General features: G+C 41.1%; 1 protein-coding gene across 1 annotated transcript in view; it reads right to left on the bottom strand.

Annotated features, from left to right (window-relative positions):
• The window catches only part of ANKRD29 (ankyrin repeat domain 29), a 31,841-nt gene that overhangs the window by 15,266 nt on the left and 1,716 nt on the right, over positions 1-14,859 (bottom strand). The window contains exons 2-4 of the mRNA XM_027887573.1: positions 10,133-10,243; positions 8,181-8,279; positions 6,256-6,354 (exon numbers count right to left, since the gene is read on the bottom strand). Coding sequence (XP_027743374.1) covers positions 6,256-6,354; positions 8,181-8,279; positions 10,133-10,243 — 309 coding nt within the window. The remainder of the gene's footprint in view (positions 1-6,255; positions 6,355-8,180; positions 8,280-10,132; positions 10,244-14,859) is intronic.

The following is a 14,859-nucleotide window of genomic DNA, read 5'->3' as shown; positions in this document are numbered from 1 at the left end:
CTGCCTTACCACTAGAAGCTTTGTTCCCTTCACAACTCCGAGCACCTCCAGTCCCTTGCTCTTCTTTGACAAGAACCTTGTGCCCTGTTGCGTCCTGCTTCTAATCTGTGGATTTTTGGACTGAAGACAAGTAGGGGGAAAGGCGGAAGCATTTTAAAGTATACTAGCTAATTGTAGAAGTCTGAATTGGACCAAACCCATCAATCACCCTGTTACCTCTGCTTAAGAAACAATCCCTGCAGATAGGAACAATCCCAGGCAGCTATAGTTGCTGCACATGACCACTAAAGGGAGACCTAGGCACATGCATCAAATCCTTCTTGTAGAGACACTCCCTTGGGAGACATCTGAGAAGGGAAGCACCTCAGTGTTGCTGGCAATTGACTCTGAACCAGCTTCGAAACAAATGAGATAGCAATCATAGGTCTTGCCATCTTAAGTTCGCTGTGACCCACTCCAAAATTACCAGTATTTCTGACACTGATTTGAAGAGGAAGTTCCTCTGCCTGGGATGGAACCATGCTGTCATGCAAAGATGATGCACAGCCCAAAACATCCACACCACAGGTCTTCTCTCTCCTTCCCTGCCTTCTCCCAGTCTCCAGGCTCTCCTCCACAAGATAAGCTATCTAAAGTATTTCAGACAAATGGTTTCTAGAGCTGTTATTAATGTGGCCACAAGACTGTGTTTTTCCTCAGACTTGTTCTCTGAAACAGCTCCAAGGTTTTGTCTGAAATTTTCCACACAGACAGATATCCTCAAAAGCAGTTACAGCTTGAATGGCTTAAATGGATCTTTTATAATGGGAAATGCCAATCAAATTTATTAATCGGTGGTGCTATTTAATGGATATATTAGCCCCATGAAAACTCAAGCTCTGACACGACTGAAACAACCCACGGGCACTGTTTATAGCTATTCTCAAAACCCCATATTTACCCTTCCTTCCTACAACATTGAAAAGCAAAGAACACTTGAATGTCAGAGAAATCACAGATGTGAGACTGTTGTGTGACAGTCTAATGATTGCCTATTAATTCTGGATTATTTGAGTAAATATAGTGTGTGATCAGGTCAGTGGAGTTAAGTTTCTCTTTAGATACAACGAGATATTAGACATTCATGCCAAATTAAACTACTGTAATTTAATAGGAACTGCTGGAACAAAACACAAAACCAATCACTATTGTTCCCGGATTAAAAAACACCTTATACACACTTAAAAGACAATGGCAAAGCTAATAGCTTTGTGAAACCTGTTTCCTGTCTCCAACCAGCCGAAAGCCACTTCGCTCAAGTGGTGACTTAGCAGATCAAAGGAATATAAAAAACCCCCCAGACATTTTTAAAGGCTCTTCCCCCCGAAGGAAATTGAGAGAGAAAGGTTAGTGAATTAAGAAGAGAAAATATGATATTCGGATTGGAGGTTCTCGGTGGAGAGGCAGGGAAGGATGAGTTTTAGGAACCTTAAAAATGTTGAGGTTTCCTGGATGGAGAGTAAATAGGCATGCTCAGTGAGTTGCATACAGGAAAAATCTGTTTATTACTTTATGATCTGGCTTTTGTTTTCTAAAATTTTTGTGTTCTCAATAAATTCCTCTTATTTTTGGAAGATTGATTGGTTATTACCGTAATTTCTGTCGGGAACCAACTGACAGCTCCCAAATAAAAGACAGGCCTGCAAAGCTAACCACAGTTAGCATGGCAGAGCTAAAGCCCAGCTTGGAATTGAAATGTGTGATCCCACCCTGGGAGATGTTAGCTTGGGGTTTCAGAAGGGCAGCACTACCTCCCATGAGATGTCTAAGTGACTCAAAATGGAGATCCTGATCAAGTGTTTGGTTCAGTCCAGTGAACAGTTTTAGACAGATATATTTTTTTGAAAGAATAACACAATTCCAAAATACACCATTTGGATCTTTCAGATTAGAGTGACCAAGTTTTCCTAGATCAGCCTGATCAGAGTCCAGGGGTCAAAAAAAAAACCTCACTGAGTGGTCCCCACTCTGAATCAAATATTTACTGGGTCAGAAAGAACTGGGTAAGATCTTGGCTCAAAGATTTGGTCCCTGATCAGGAGGACAACTGAGCTCAAAGACCTGCTCTACTGCATGTCTGAAGTATGAAGCTGAATACATTCAGCAGAAGGGACTGGGATTCCTCTGCATGCTCTGAGTTAGGGGTACCACTGTGAAAAAGCAGATATAGATCTTTCTGTAAGAAAGGGAAGTTGGGGGCAGGAATCTTTTCCACTGACCATGTGGTAAGACAGCACTTAGTTAAATCAAGGAATTGTCAAACAGTGTAAAGGTCCATTGTTTCTCAGAAGGAGAAAACTCATCCCCCTTATCACCCCTGCTGAGCTTCCATCTGGCTTTCTCTTACACTTTACTCCAGAAGGCTGTAGCTGGGGACCCCAGTGTTTTACAGACTGTAGGGAAAGTAGATAAGGGGGGGGGGGGCAAAAAAAGGAAATTACAGAGTTTTAATATCCCTTTCAGCCATGTGATTCCCTCTTTCCTTTTTGGCTTCAGCTGAGACAAGTAAAAAGCTGAAGCAGCATCTTTGGTACTGGCAAGCCTCTTGGAAACTCTGAGCAGTTCAGCAAGTGGGAGCTGGACACGTGAGCAAGCGCTGAGGCGCTCCTGGGGCACTTGCCCTTCTGCAGTGGGCAGGAGGCTGCTAGTGCAGCCTCTGAGAGAAAGCACGTGGCCTTGAGTTCATTTCACGCTCATATCCTGTTTTCCTGACACAATGAAGCTTCTATTACTCCTGCGTAGCGAACCCTTCCAGCTCAGATAGGAGCCAGTTCTCTCAGCTACCTCTGCAATTGTTCCCCAGAAGTCATTTTTCTTACACCCCGAGTCTGTCCTCCCCACTGACAGCACATTACAGCAGCTGCCAATCTCCAGCGTAAGCAACTGAAACAGCAGCACCCAGTAAGGCCACTCTATTTGCCTACCCTTCCTTCGCCTGTCATCGCCTGAAAGCAGCTTAGAACTTTGTTTTACCACCTCTGAAATATGCTACAGGGGAGGGGGAACTGATCTTCTGCAATCACTACCTGCTGAAAAACAGCCTCTGACATACCCCTTGACCTGCAGTACTGCTCGGAAAACATGCCACCTTGCAAACCCTTTTAAGAACTCACATGCTTATAACATGTATCAGAATAAAAGAAAAAAAGTTTCAATCTATGTTACATACTTTTATGGACTTCAGACTGGGACAATGCAGAATAATATTACTGACTAATATGTACATATATAATATATAATAATTAACCTTCAGTAGTATAATCCATTCTCTTTATAACATCAGTTTTTATTGCTAATTATTTTATTACACTGTGTTAGAATGCTTGCTTTGCCTGCCATAGCAAATATCAACTCTAATGACACAAGGGGTAACAAGAATTACATGCCTATATTAAGATAGTTCTCCAGCACTCTTGTATATGAGTAAGAAATGTAGCAATTACAATTTACAGATAAGTGCATGAAAAGATGTTGGGCTTTTCGTTTCTTTGTTTTAAAGTCTCTGTTTCCTAAAATACATTCAATTTTCTTTTTCTTATGTTAATTCCATGTCTTCATTTATATATATTCTTTGCAAATTGATCAGTTTTGCATCGCCCTTTTAAAACAGCCAGGATCAACCATACCTTTTCCAGTGCTGCTCCCAGCTGACTGTCTTAGTCAGAAAATGCTTTATCTCTAACCTGAAAAGGTATATTTTGTCAACTATATTGTTTCTGGGGTTTGGGAGGGATGGAGGAAGGCCTGTTACCTTGGTCACCTGTTAAGAGAACAATGGAATAATTCCAGGCTATGAAAATCACGTTATTGAATCAGAAAACTGGACTGACACAAAACCACACTAGCAGGCCAACGGAAGACGTGTACTGTCAATGTACTACATCTCACCGATGTCTCGTGCTCAAATGCAAACTGCTGCACAGAGTAGTTAGTTTCTCACCTAGTCTCAGTCTAAAAATTCACTGGGTTACCAAAGTCCAGCCTGGAAGCTGTAAACATTTGGGTTCAAAAGAGCTGCAGTATCCAAGCAAGGAATGAGTGAAAGAATGAACACGGAAATTTCCAGGATAGGTCCCAGCATTAATGGTGCATTTAGCAAAACACCCATACTACTACTGTCCAGAGAGAGCAGATCCTCACAGCAAAGAGGTCATGGACATGATAGTCAATCTCAACTTCTTAAACATATCACTTTCATCTGGCACATGTTCATAGCAACTCAGCTATCCTTTGTTCAGCTTCTGAGAGCATTTTCAGGCACTATAGCTTGTGTCACACTTTTCAGACACTATAGCTTGTGAGCGCTGAAGTGACTGATACACCTCTTGTAGAAGGATGAGAAGGAGGGAGTACTTGGACAGGCATGCTGGGTGATGCTACTGAAAAAGGGCCTCACATGCGCATCACACACCAGTTTCTCATGGTATGTCCATTGGGAGCTGGTGTTTTCTTATGATCAGCTTGTGTGGAAGTGGCAGAAAGCTGTGGTCTGGAGAGGAAGAGCAACCTGCAGCATAAAAGATACTTCGGACTGGCATATGGGCCAAGTCAGATCTGGATTCAGAAGAAGAGGTAGGGAAGAAAAGGGAGGCTGGGGGCAAAGTTTCAAGGTGAGCAACAGAAGAGCCCAAATTTGCATTTGTCTGAAGATTCAAGTCATTTGGAGCAGCTGAATGCAGAAATATTTCTTTTTAATCTAGATCTTTTCTCCCTTTTATCTGCCCTAGGGTCTTACATCAATATATTTTGCATGCTTCATAAAAGATCATATATTGTCATGAAGGATCAGACAATTTCAAGCCTGCTGTTCATCTTCTGGATCAAGTCTTGGCCTCTTCACAAACTCCTAGTTTACAGTCTGTGGAAAGATTCAGTGAAAATGTAATTGTCCCTCTAGACAGAACAAGGTACTGAGCCTCCGACTTCCCAGCTGAATGCTAGGGAAGATACTCTTTCTGAATCTTGCTAACCCTCACCTACATCCTGAAATAAAAGTCAGAGAAGTGATGCTTTTTTTAATGTGCAGCTTTACCCAATAAATCCGTCCCACAAGACATTATCCAGTACTTTAAAATCCAGCTACTGTATTTAACATTGTAACCTCCTGCATTGCCAAGTTCCACGGCTGCACTCGCTGTTGTGTTAAACAGCTACAGTTTCATTCATGCTGCTGTGGTCAGAGAGCTTCTCACCACAACTATAGCTCCCTGGGGTACTGGAATACTACTTTAAGGGCATGTATGGACTCTGTCCACAAAACTGCGTGATTTTTAGCCCTTGTAGCATAAAGAACTGAGTTTCTGATGTTCCATCAATTTCCTTTGTATTTAGAGCCTATATTTCCAGGGACTGCAGAAAGCAGGTATGGATTGAGGGAATCATTCAAATCACAGAGTAGAGTATCTTGAAAAATTGGGTACTGTGAGGTAAAGAATTATTCCTTCTTCAAACACAATGCTATGGGTTGCAAGGTAAGTGACTGGCAAGTGTCCTCCCCAGATTAGGGGAATGCTTCAAGATGTGGCTAGCACATCAAGGACAAGTATGTTTAATTAAAATATGTTGCTTTTGATTCTGTTTGCTGAAAGTAGAGGTGCTAGTACTGCCTTAGGCAAAGAAATTGAGTTGATGTACTGCTGTCAATGATGAACTGCTGCTTCTGTTGATGTTGACCCCATAAGTGGTGATGAACTTGGGCTCTGCTGCCTGTGCTTTTGACTGTTCTAAGATGCTGAAAAAGGGTCTGTCTGAACAAAGAAATAAAAGCTCTGAGGTGTGTTTCATCTTCTTGTTACAGACGGGTAAATGGGAATTTAGGGAGGACTGAAGCCTATGGTGGTATGCAGAGATATCCCAACGCAGATGGAATATCAGTCTATGCAAGTGAAGTACATAAACACCTAAACTGGGATCCTATCTAACATGTACAAAAAGACCCTTTGATCTTGCATTGGAGGATGGCTTAAAAGGAAAGACTGATATCACTATTAAGGACAGATCTTTGATCAACTTAAGCCATTAAGTCTAGGTAGTAAAAACTAGTCACAAGTTAATATTTTTACAATGTATTGCATTATGCATATTACTCAGAAAATGTTCAAGTGAGGAAATCCTTTTATCATCTTACCACTGTCTTGTCATGTTTCATGTGAATATGAAAAAACAGCCTTGATTGTCAGAATGTATCAGCATGCAAAAACAGACCCATCATCTTACTTTATTCTTAAATTCAGTGGAGGCTCCAAATGAGAAGAGAAACTTCACTACATCGTTGTGGCCTTGTTGTGCAGCAAAGAACAGCGGAGTTGCACCTGACTGTAAGAGAAAAATATATTAAAAGAACTCCAAACACATAACACACTTGAATGAATACACATTCAAATAATGACTGAGTATACACTTCAAATTAAAAAGTACTGAGTTCAGTCAGTTGAATATCAGCTGAATGATGATTTTGAGGACTCCAGAGGACACTAGGTATCTTAACTCAGTCTTCTTCCCATAGCACTGGGAAATCTGCCCAGCATTATACACTTGAATAAAATCCAAGAACTAAACCCCCATATTTTATACAAGTTGTGTAACATACTGTCATTAACACATGAGCAAATCAGGACCCCAAAAATCACTATGTAAGCTTTTAGTGGCTGGACTGAAAGAAGAAAAAAGGGAAGGAAGGGAGAAAGAGAGAAAGAAAAGACATGCAGGCTTTCCTGACTTTGGGCTCTCTCATCCCATGTAGAAGGTGCAGGAAAAGGGGAGCTTTACATGAGGAGCTCCAATGCCCAAAGCCTTTACAATAGCACTTGGTCCCTTTAGACCATTTCAGAACCTGCTCTCCTGGAGCCACATTTATGGGGCACTCACTTCCCCAAACTTCACTACAACTTCAGAGCACAAGAGCACTGGTTTGACTATGTGGATTTAGTTGCAGAACAATGCCATTGGTCTTTAGGGCTTAAACTTCATCTGTTTTGCTCCCTTTCTGCAACAGAGTGATTTTGGAGGCTTTCAGCGTTTCTTTTTGTTGGCTTGTTGAGTCAGTATGTCCTGAGCGATACTCATAAGCAGCTCCATAAAACTGTTCTCAACTTTTTCTTTTGTAGCTGCTTTCCAAGCAATATTTACCTGGGGGAAGGCACATGTTTAAATACATGTTTTGTTAGAACAGGACCCCACTGAAAGACACTGACAATCATGGTTAGAGCAAGTTTAGGCCAGTAAGTGCAAAGACACTTATATCATCAACCATGGCATTCACTGACTCAGTAACTTGCAGATGTCAGCATGAGATTAATGCTCTAGTTCCAGGTAACCAAGCAAAGTAAGAAACACTGCCTTGTATTGTTAGAGCAACCAGGATACCGCTGTCCCGCACTGCATGCTGCCACCCCACCACGTACCTGCACGCCCTCCCTAAACTGCTCTTAGGACCAGTACAACTGTGGTTGTCCCAGAGCAATTCTGCTCCGTGTAGCCAACACACAGACCAGAGTGACTGCAAGTACTCCTTACAACACGGAGCATGAGTGAAAGTTTCCCAAAACCAGTCGCTGATGTCCCTCCCACAAGCAAGCATGTCATGGTGCAAGAGATGCCTTGAATGCAAAGCAGAGATGCAGGGAAGGGTATGGGTGATCAAGCTGTGTGATTGTTAGAGGTGAGTTGTCTCAGACTGAGGCAGAAACTCCAAAGTATACCAAGTAAAAATAACCCCTGCGCTAGCAATGGCATCTGCTCAATTGTAACGACCAGGCTGCAAATCAAAAGATAAAGGACTTATCATTTATCCCATCCAGAGAGCTGGAAATTATTATTGTGCCAATAAGTAAAACTGCAAATAAATGGCATAACCAGGGGGTGGGGGTGTTACATCTCAGATGTAACTGACCCTTACCAACCATATGTGCTGAAAATGCTTGATAAGTTACTTTTAAATGTACCTCTGGCACCTCATTTTCTATTATAAACTCCATGTATCTGATTCCCTGATGCCCTCAGGAGAACAGACCCTGTTACACATGCACTGCACAGCAAATGACAAAGAAGCAACTGGCAAAAAGCCATAGACAACTCTCTTTTATTATTTGTAATAAACAGACACTTAATCAAGCCCTGTTTGAATGCAGAACTTCTCCTACCTCTCTCTGCAGATTGATATCTGCTCCTTGCAACACCAATTCCCGCACACAATCTATGTGGCCATAGTAAGATGCCACCATCAGAGCTGTTGTGCCAAGCTGGGGGTAAGGAAAAACAAGTCAGTACCTTCAACAGATACCTACATCAATGAATCAGGTTGTCTGGAAGAGACAGCACCTCTTCTGAAAACCTGAAGGAAGCTTATGATCATTGAAAAACTTGCTATCGTTTTAAACTTGCTATCAAGAATACTTTAAAAATGAGCATTTAGCAGGTGTTTGAACAAAAACATTACAGACTTGCCTGCAGTGTTAAGGTCTGACTGTTCAACAGATATGTGTAAAATTACTTTGCCTTATTGCCCCACAGTAAGTGCCACAAGAATAAAAAGAATGTTTTTTTTTACTTCACAGCGTATTTTTTAATCACAGAATCCCAAAGACCTTTGTATCATTTCCAGAAGAATAACCTTAGACACAGGAGCTGAGTGACTCAGCTGAGTCACTAATTCTGAGTCATAGTCAGGAGTAGGGGCTGGATGATTTGAACAATTCCCTATTCAAACAATCAGAGCAAACTCATTCTGTGACTCTTCATATTATAAGAGAGAACTTTCTGTCCAGAAATATGTTCCCTCAGTACACTATAAGGTCACTGTTCCAGTGAACCAAGTAAGATTGAGGTTATATGTGTGCAGTGTATGGACAATATGCAAAAATCATATGCATATAAGAATGAAACTCATCCTTCTAAAGAATTCACACATATCACTTCAAGTTAAAGAAGAAATGGGTGACATTGCAAAAAAGAAGCATGCTGTCTTAATTGTACAAAAATAATTTAGTCTAGAAAATGTGTATTTCTGATACAATTAATAATGCAGTGCAGTGTGAAAATTCTTGACCAAAGTTAGCCTTCTTTTGAGAAAAAATGAGCAGTAGTGGACCTCATTTTTTTCAATTGATCTCTGTCCTGTTTACTTCAAGCCTACATTTGAATATCCTTCCCTCCCTGGCAGAAGGACACTCATAACACCAGCTCCAGAAGTACTGTAGGACAAATTCTTGCCTACAGGGCAAAAATGAAATGAAAATGAAAAGATAGGTTAAAGTCAATGTGCTTAAAAAATCTCTTGCACTTTGAGGGCATTCAAAGTGAGAGAAGCTGTGGCAGGTTCATGTTTCAGGCTTGAAATGGCACTAATCCTGTACAACACTGGCATGACTCCATGTCAGTCAGTCCCCATGCCAAGTGAAAGAAACCTGGAACTTCCCACCTCAGTTTTCTCCCGCTCTTTGACACAGCTCAGCACAATCAATTATCTCACCATATGTTATGGGCAGAATAGAAAGACATTCTCGTTATCTGTGTTATCAACCCATTTCTACTCTCAAAACTAACTTCAACCCATGTCAGTTACAGTAAGGAAAAGCCCATGAAATCTATCTGTCACACGTCTGGGCTCCTCTTTGCTTAGCAATCTTGTGTCTTCATATTGATGCCCTGGCATCGTACCATCCAGAGATACTGGAGGGGACGGAGGAATAATTTAGAAGACCACCAGTTCTTCTAATTATGAGGAGTTCTGCTAGCTGACAGAATCATTGCTACCTGGGCTTAATTGAGCCAACTCTTTGCAGTGATCTATTACTACAATGACATCTCTTTGCAAAGAGAAGCCCGAGGTGCTAGGATCTATGTTTTAAATGTCAGCACCACAAATAACTGTGTAAGACACATTTTTGAACGCTGGAAAATTCTTAACCCCTTGCCACTGATGTAAATCATCATCTTAAGTTTCAAACTTGCTTCCTGACAAGAGAAGGTTTTAAATCATCCTTAAATGCCTTAAGACTCTCAGATATCTCATGTTAGATTCCTACTGCACCCTCTGCACAGTGGAAAGTGATGCAAAATCAGTGCTGTGGGTGTAGGTTCATTGTGTGCATACGCTGTCTTTGCAGTCCACATCTACTCGCCCACTGTTCAGCAGCAGCTGGAGGAGAGCCAGGTTTCCTTTTCTTGCAGCCCAAAATGCGGCATTGGCAAGTGGTGTTTCTTTCTGGTGAAAAAAGAGGAAGAAAGAAAAAAAAAAAGAGAGAAAAAAAGCAGCAATAAACCATTTTGGAAGATACATTGGACAAATATACACGTTGCATTCATTCTGCATTCAAGCCAGGCAAGTTTCAGCTTAGCATGCTGTTCTTTCAAGCCCAGAGCACAGAAAGGAAGCTAATCTAATTTCTGTGTGCTATTAAAGAGATCAGTCTTCCTGTGCTACCTCATGTTGTTTCAAGTCTTTCCTGTGTCCATGGCAGCCTACATCTCTTAGATTGCTCTATAATGAGAGATGATGATACTGGACCACAGGGAGACATCATAGAAAACAACATACTAATTGGTGCCTGTATTGTCTGCTTCTGTGGTGGGGCTGGCCACAGTTAGGCTGAAGCATCCTGCTGCCATATCCTGCTGCAGGACAACCTCCTGGGTTTCAGGTTAGCTTTCTGTCATCTCCTTCTTTTCTGTATGTAAACTGCCAGTACAGGAAAAGTATTGCTCATGTGTTTCCTAGACTGCTTGGTCTGCCTCCTCCCTGGAATTAACACCCTGCAGCTGCGGGCATGTGTGATATCTCCTGGGTGATGCTAGAAAAAAGGTTAAAATCTGGCTGTTTATAGACCTCTGGATTCATTTACTAGGTATGCAAGGCAACATGTAAGGCAAAATCAAGAAACTCTGAAAACTAGATGTCACAGGCCACTGCTGAACAAAGGAATAGTAATATAATACTCTTTTGAGGCTTTCTTATTCTTAGAAAAAATGCCACAGTATGAATTCTCCTGGGTAGGGCAAATTGTCACTGCCCCAGCATAGGAAGAGGGCAATAAAAAAAGCCATGGGCTTTGCTCTTAACCTCCTTATGTGATCCATGCAGACAGCTGCCAATATGCTGCCCTGGCAGGTAAGCACTGTGACGGGGGGAACAACACTGTGATGGCAATGATACATATCCTAGAGAAGGCTCATGCTGCTGACTTTTTATTAAGGCCCCAAGCCACCAACAGTGCAGTAAAGTATCACTTCACTGGTAGTCACTTACACCAAAAACAGAGTCAAAAATACCCAGGGGCCTTGCTTCCCAGTGAGTCCTGTCTTCATGATAAGAGAGTGCAGAGTGGATATAAAAGTCAATAATTCAGCTTCAGAAATGTAACAGACACTTCTCCTTGTCTAAATGTCAATGCGCACATGTAGTGTGGTAGAGAATCAGGATTTAATGGTTTTACGGTTGATACTTAAAATGCACATACACAGCAGAGCTTAAATTGCTCTCTTCACTGACACACAGATAACAAACTTTGCAGAAACCAGCAGACACAAGACCAATCATGAATCTCAATCTACCTCAGGTCCATTGCACTGAGCACTTTCCATGGGATGCATTTTTATTATTCATAGGTTTGAAAATTGGCAGCTGTTTGAGACAACAGAAGTTCCAACAGTTCAATAAATTATAAGTCACTTCCTATAAATTGATAGCAATATTTCTTGTACCAGTACACATAGGGGCAGAAGTCTGAATATTTTGGCAAGTCCAATAAGCTAAATTCTGATCTCCCCTTCACAGCTCATGGATTTCCCTCGAGAATCTGTAGATAATGTTGATCAAAGAAGAGCTTGCAGTTTATACCCTCCTTGCAGGCAAAGCTGTAGTGTCGTCCTATCTTTAGCCTTACAACCACTAAAATTTTATGTAAATGCAAACAATTGACCCAAACACACAGTGGCCCATGTTGCCCTTTTTCCTCTGATTTATTACACAGATATTTATTACTTATTAATAGAGCTGGCAGTTTGGGATTTTGTCTTATTGGCTGCATCACTATGATATTCAGTGGAAAGCTATTGCAAAAGAATTATATTTAGACCTTTACAGAATGGAAAATCAAATTCTTTACCTTTTATTTTCTCAGTCTATCCCTTAAAGTTTTAGAAAGCTTTGGGGTATGGCAATATATTCATAAAGGGAAAGATTTATTTAATCCAGCCCAGTTTTCACTACAAGGGCACAGTAGCAGACTCCATTTTATTATTCATACCATACACCACCACCACCTCCACTCGTCAGGTAGGCAGGAACTGGAATCAATATTTAGGAACTCCTTACCTGCTTTCACCAGTTCACATGAGGAGAGAAAAGAACTAAGTGTCCAGTGTTACCTTGGACTGGAAATAGAAGTCCAAAGTCTTCAGCCTTATGACTCATAAATTCCTACCTCTTTCCCCACCTCCCTCCCCCCCGTAGTTCCTACAGTGACTCTTCAGCAAAGTTGTCCTCATGCTTTGGATCAGGCCCAAGGAATGGAAGAATTCTCCAGCGCATCAAGGACAAAAAACCAGGTTTTTCCCAGTGGTGCTTTCAACCCAATTTGCAATGACTGCTACCAGTACTTCTACTACCCCTCGTGCTCCCACACTGCTGGGGATTCCTTGTATAAAAGTAGAGTATACAGCACACTCACACCATCAACCATCCAGTGATTAGATTAAAAAAAAGTAATTACAAATCTGAGTTATTTTACCTCCTAAAGTGAATGGAAAGTGCAAAATCATTCAGATGATCCAGAATAGCCCCACTGAGTGCCATGTGGCAATTTCTCTTCTGCTTTCAAACAAGGATTTATACCTCTGTGCTCTTCACTTTCAGGTGATATCAACAGTACTGACATCACTGATAGGAACAAGGTAAGACACTACTTTTGGATTAATAATCCAAATAATTGAGTAATTTTTGAGCAATAAATGGGTTTTAAACTGCAGGATGTGACTGCTGTTGTTCGGTTATGAACTCAATCTTGTTCTCACCAAATACTTCTTAGGGAGAGGTGATGTTGAATTTCAAAAGATTAACTGGATAAAATTTTCACATAATTCTTATTATAAAGCTAGTCTGCTCCCAAAGCATCCTAAAGTAAACAACTGATCCTCAGTACTGACAGTCTGGGAACAGAATGTAATAAATGTTTGAAAAAGTGATTAGCTAATAGCTTTGGTGAAAATAGCTTGTTTCATTATGTCATTTGCTCCAGCATCAGCAACTTTCAGGACAAAATTTCCTTCACTTCATCAAGTTCTCTAAAGCTTTATTTCAAACTCTGGCTGTTCTACTAATTTTGATTGTTTGTGTGCTTTTACAAGAGCCCATAGAGGAAAAGCTGGCATTATATTCATGCTGTATCGACATTAGAAAAAATACTTATTCAAAAATGGCCTAGAGGAAAACATATATTATAAATCTGATAAGACCATTTCTGTGCAGGGATACAGGAAAAAATAAATTGTGCCTGTATATGTGTCATTTTAGAAATATCGAGGGGAAAAGTATCATTTAAATGCTGTGACCACCAGCACCCTGGGCTGCCTTTGACTTGCTGTTTTCAGAGAAAAGGCAGGTGACAGTGGGGTAACAGCTGAGGAGGAAGAGCAAGGGGTCTTGCAGATGAAAGAAAAGGGGCAGTAGGCTAAGAGAAAGAAAAGAGAGGAGAAAGAGAACACTAGCCCTGGCAGTGGTGTGTTCCTTTTACTGTCAAAATACAAGAAAATTCTGTTTTCTTTCTTAGTTTCCAAGCCAGTCCTAATGGACAGGAGGAATTGAGTGAAAAGTTCTAAGGAGTACCAAAAATCAGGATTAAGCATGATATAATGGAAAAGGTTAGTGGGACCTAGGAGCAAAGAGTACCTTATTAGATAGCAATATATCTTACATGAAGGATCCTCATAAAAAAGAAAGGTCATTCAAGATATAAATATTGGTTACACAGGCAAAAGCTGGTAGAAGAAGAGAGAGTAGTCATGTATATAGACAGTGAGAAAGATAGATGAATGGTACATCATGGGTAAGTAGAATAACAAGATGGAAAACATGAACAGACAGTGGCAAACAGGGTTAGTAGGGATCGAAGCAAATTACAGTTTTCTGAGAAAATGAGAAAATGTAAAGCAAAAAGACACAGAAAAGAGAGATAAAGCAGAGGGAGGTGCGGGTTGCAACTCTGCAGAGGGGCAGCAAAGCAGTCAGCCACCTTGAACAGGAGTACTTGAGGAGATACAAAGTGAAAACTAGGGCATAGAATAGAAACTCACAGAGACATAACAGAAAATAAGACCTGAAGGATGGGAGAAAAAAACAAGAAGGAAAAAAAGAAGGAGAAGAAAGCAAGAAGACAGGGCTAGCACCACCAGGAACATGAAGCTAACACCCGTTAGGGTGGATGCTTGTGAGAAATGAAGGTGGAAAAAAACTCACAGAGAAAGAATGGAGGGACAGAAAAGACTAAGAAAAAAAATGGAGATATGAGACCACTGCAGGGCCAAAAACGGGATAAGCCACAGAGAATGCAGTCCAGGAAGCCAAGTGTGTCCTGGGCTACACCAAAAGAAGTGTGTCCAGCAGGTTGAGGAATGCAGTTCCCTCTATTCTGCTCTGGTGAGACCACAATTGGAGTACTATGTTCATCTCCAGGGCCCCCAGCTTTTCACAAGGGCATGTAGTGCCCTTTACAGCACAAGGGGAAATGGCTTTGAACTGCAAGAGGGTAGGTTTAGATAAAAATAAATTCTTTATTGTGAGGGTAGTGAGTCACTGGAACAGGTCGCCTAGAGAAGTTGTGGATG

This window comes from Empidonax traillii, unplaced genomic scaffold (assembly GCF_003031625.1).
Source record: "Empidonax traillii isolate 1590-97213 ecotype Southwest subspecies unplaced genomic scaffold, ASM303162v1 scaffold215:size2007263, whole genome shotgun sequence".
In the NCBI taxonomy this organism is placed as follows: Eukaryota; Metazoa; Chordata; class Aves; order Passeriformes; family Tyrannidae; genus Empidonax; species Empidonax traillii.
Note: the sequence above shows the minus strand (reverse complement) of the source record. Positions and strands in the feature narration are given on the sequence as shown.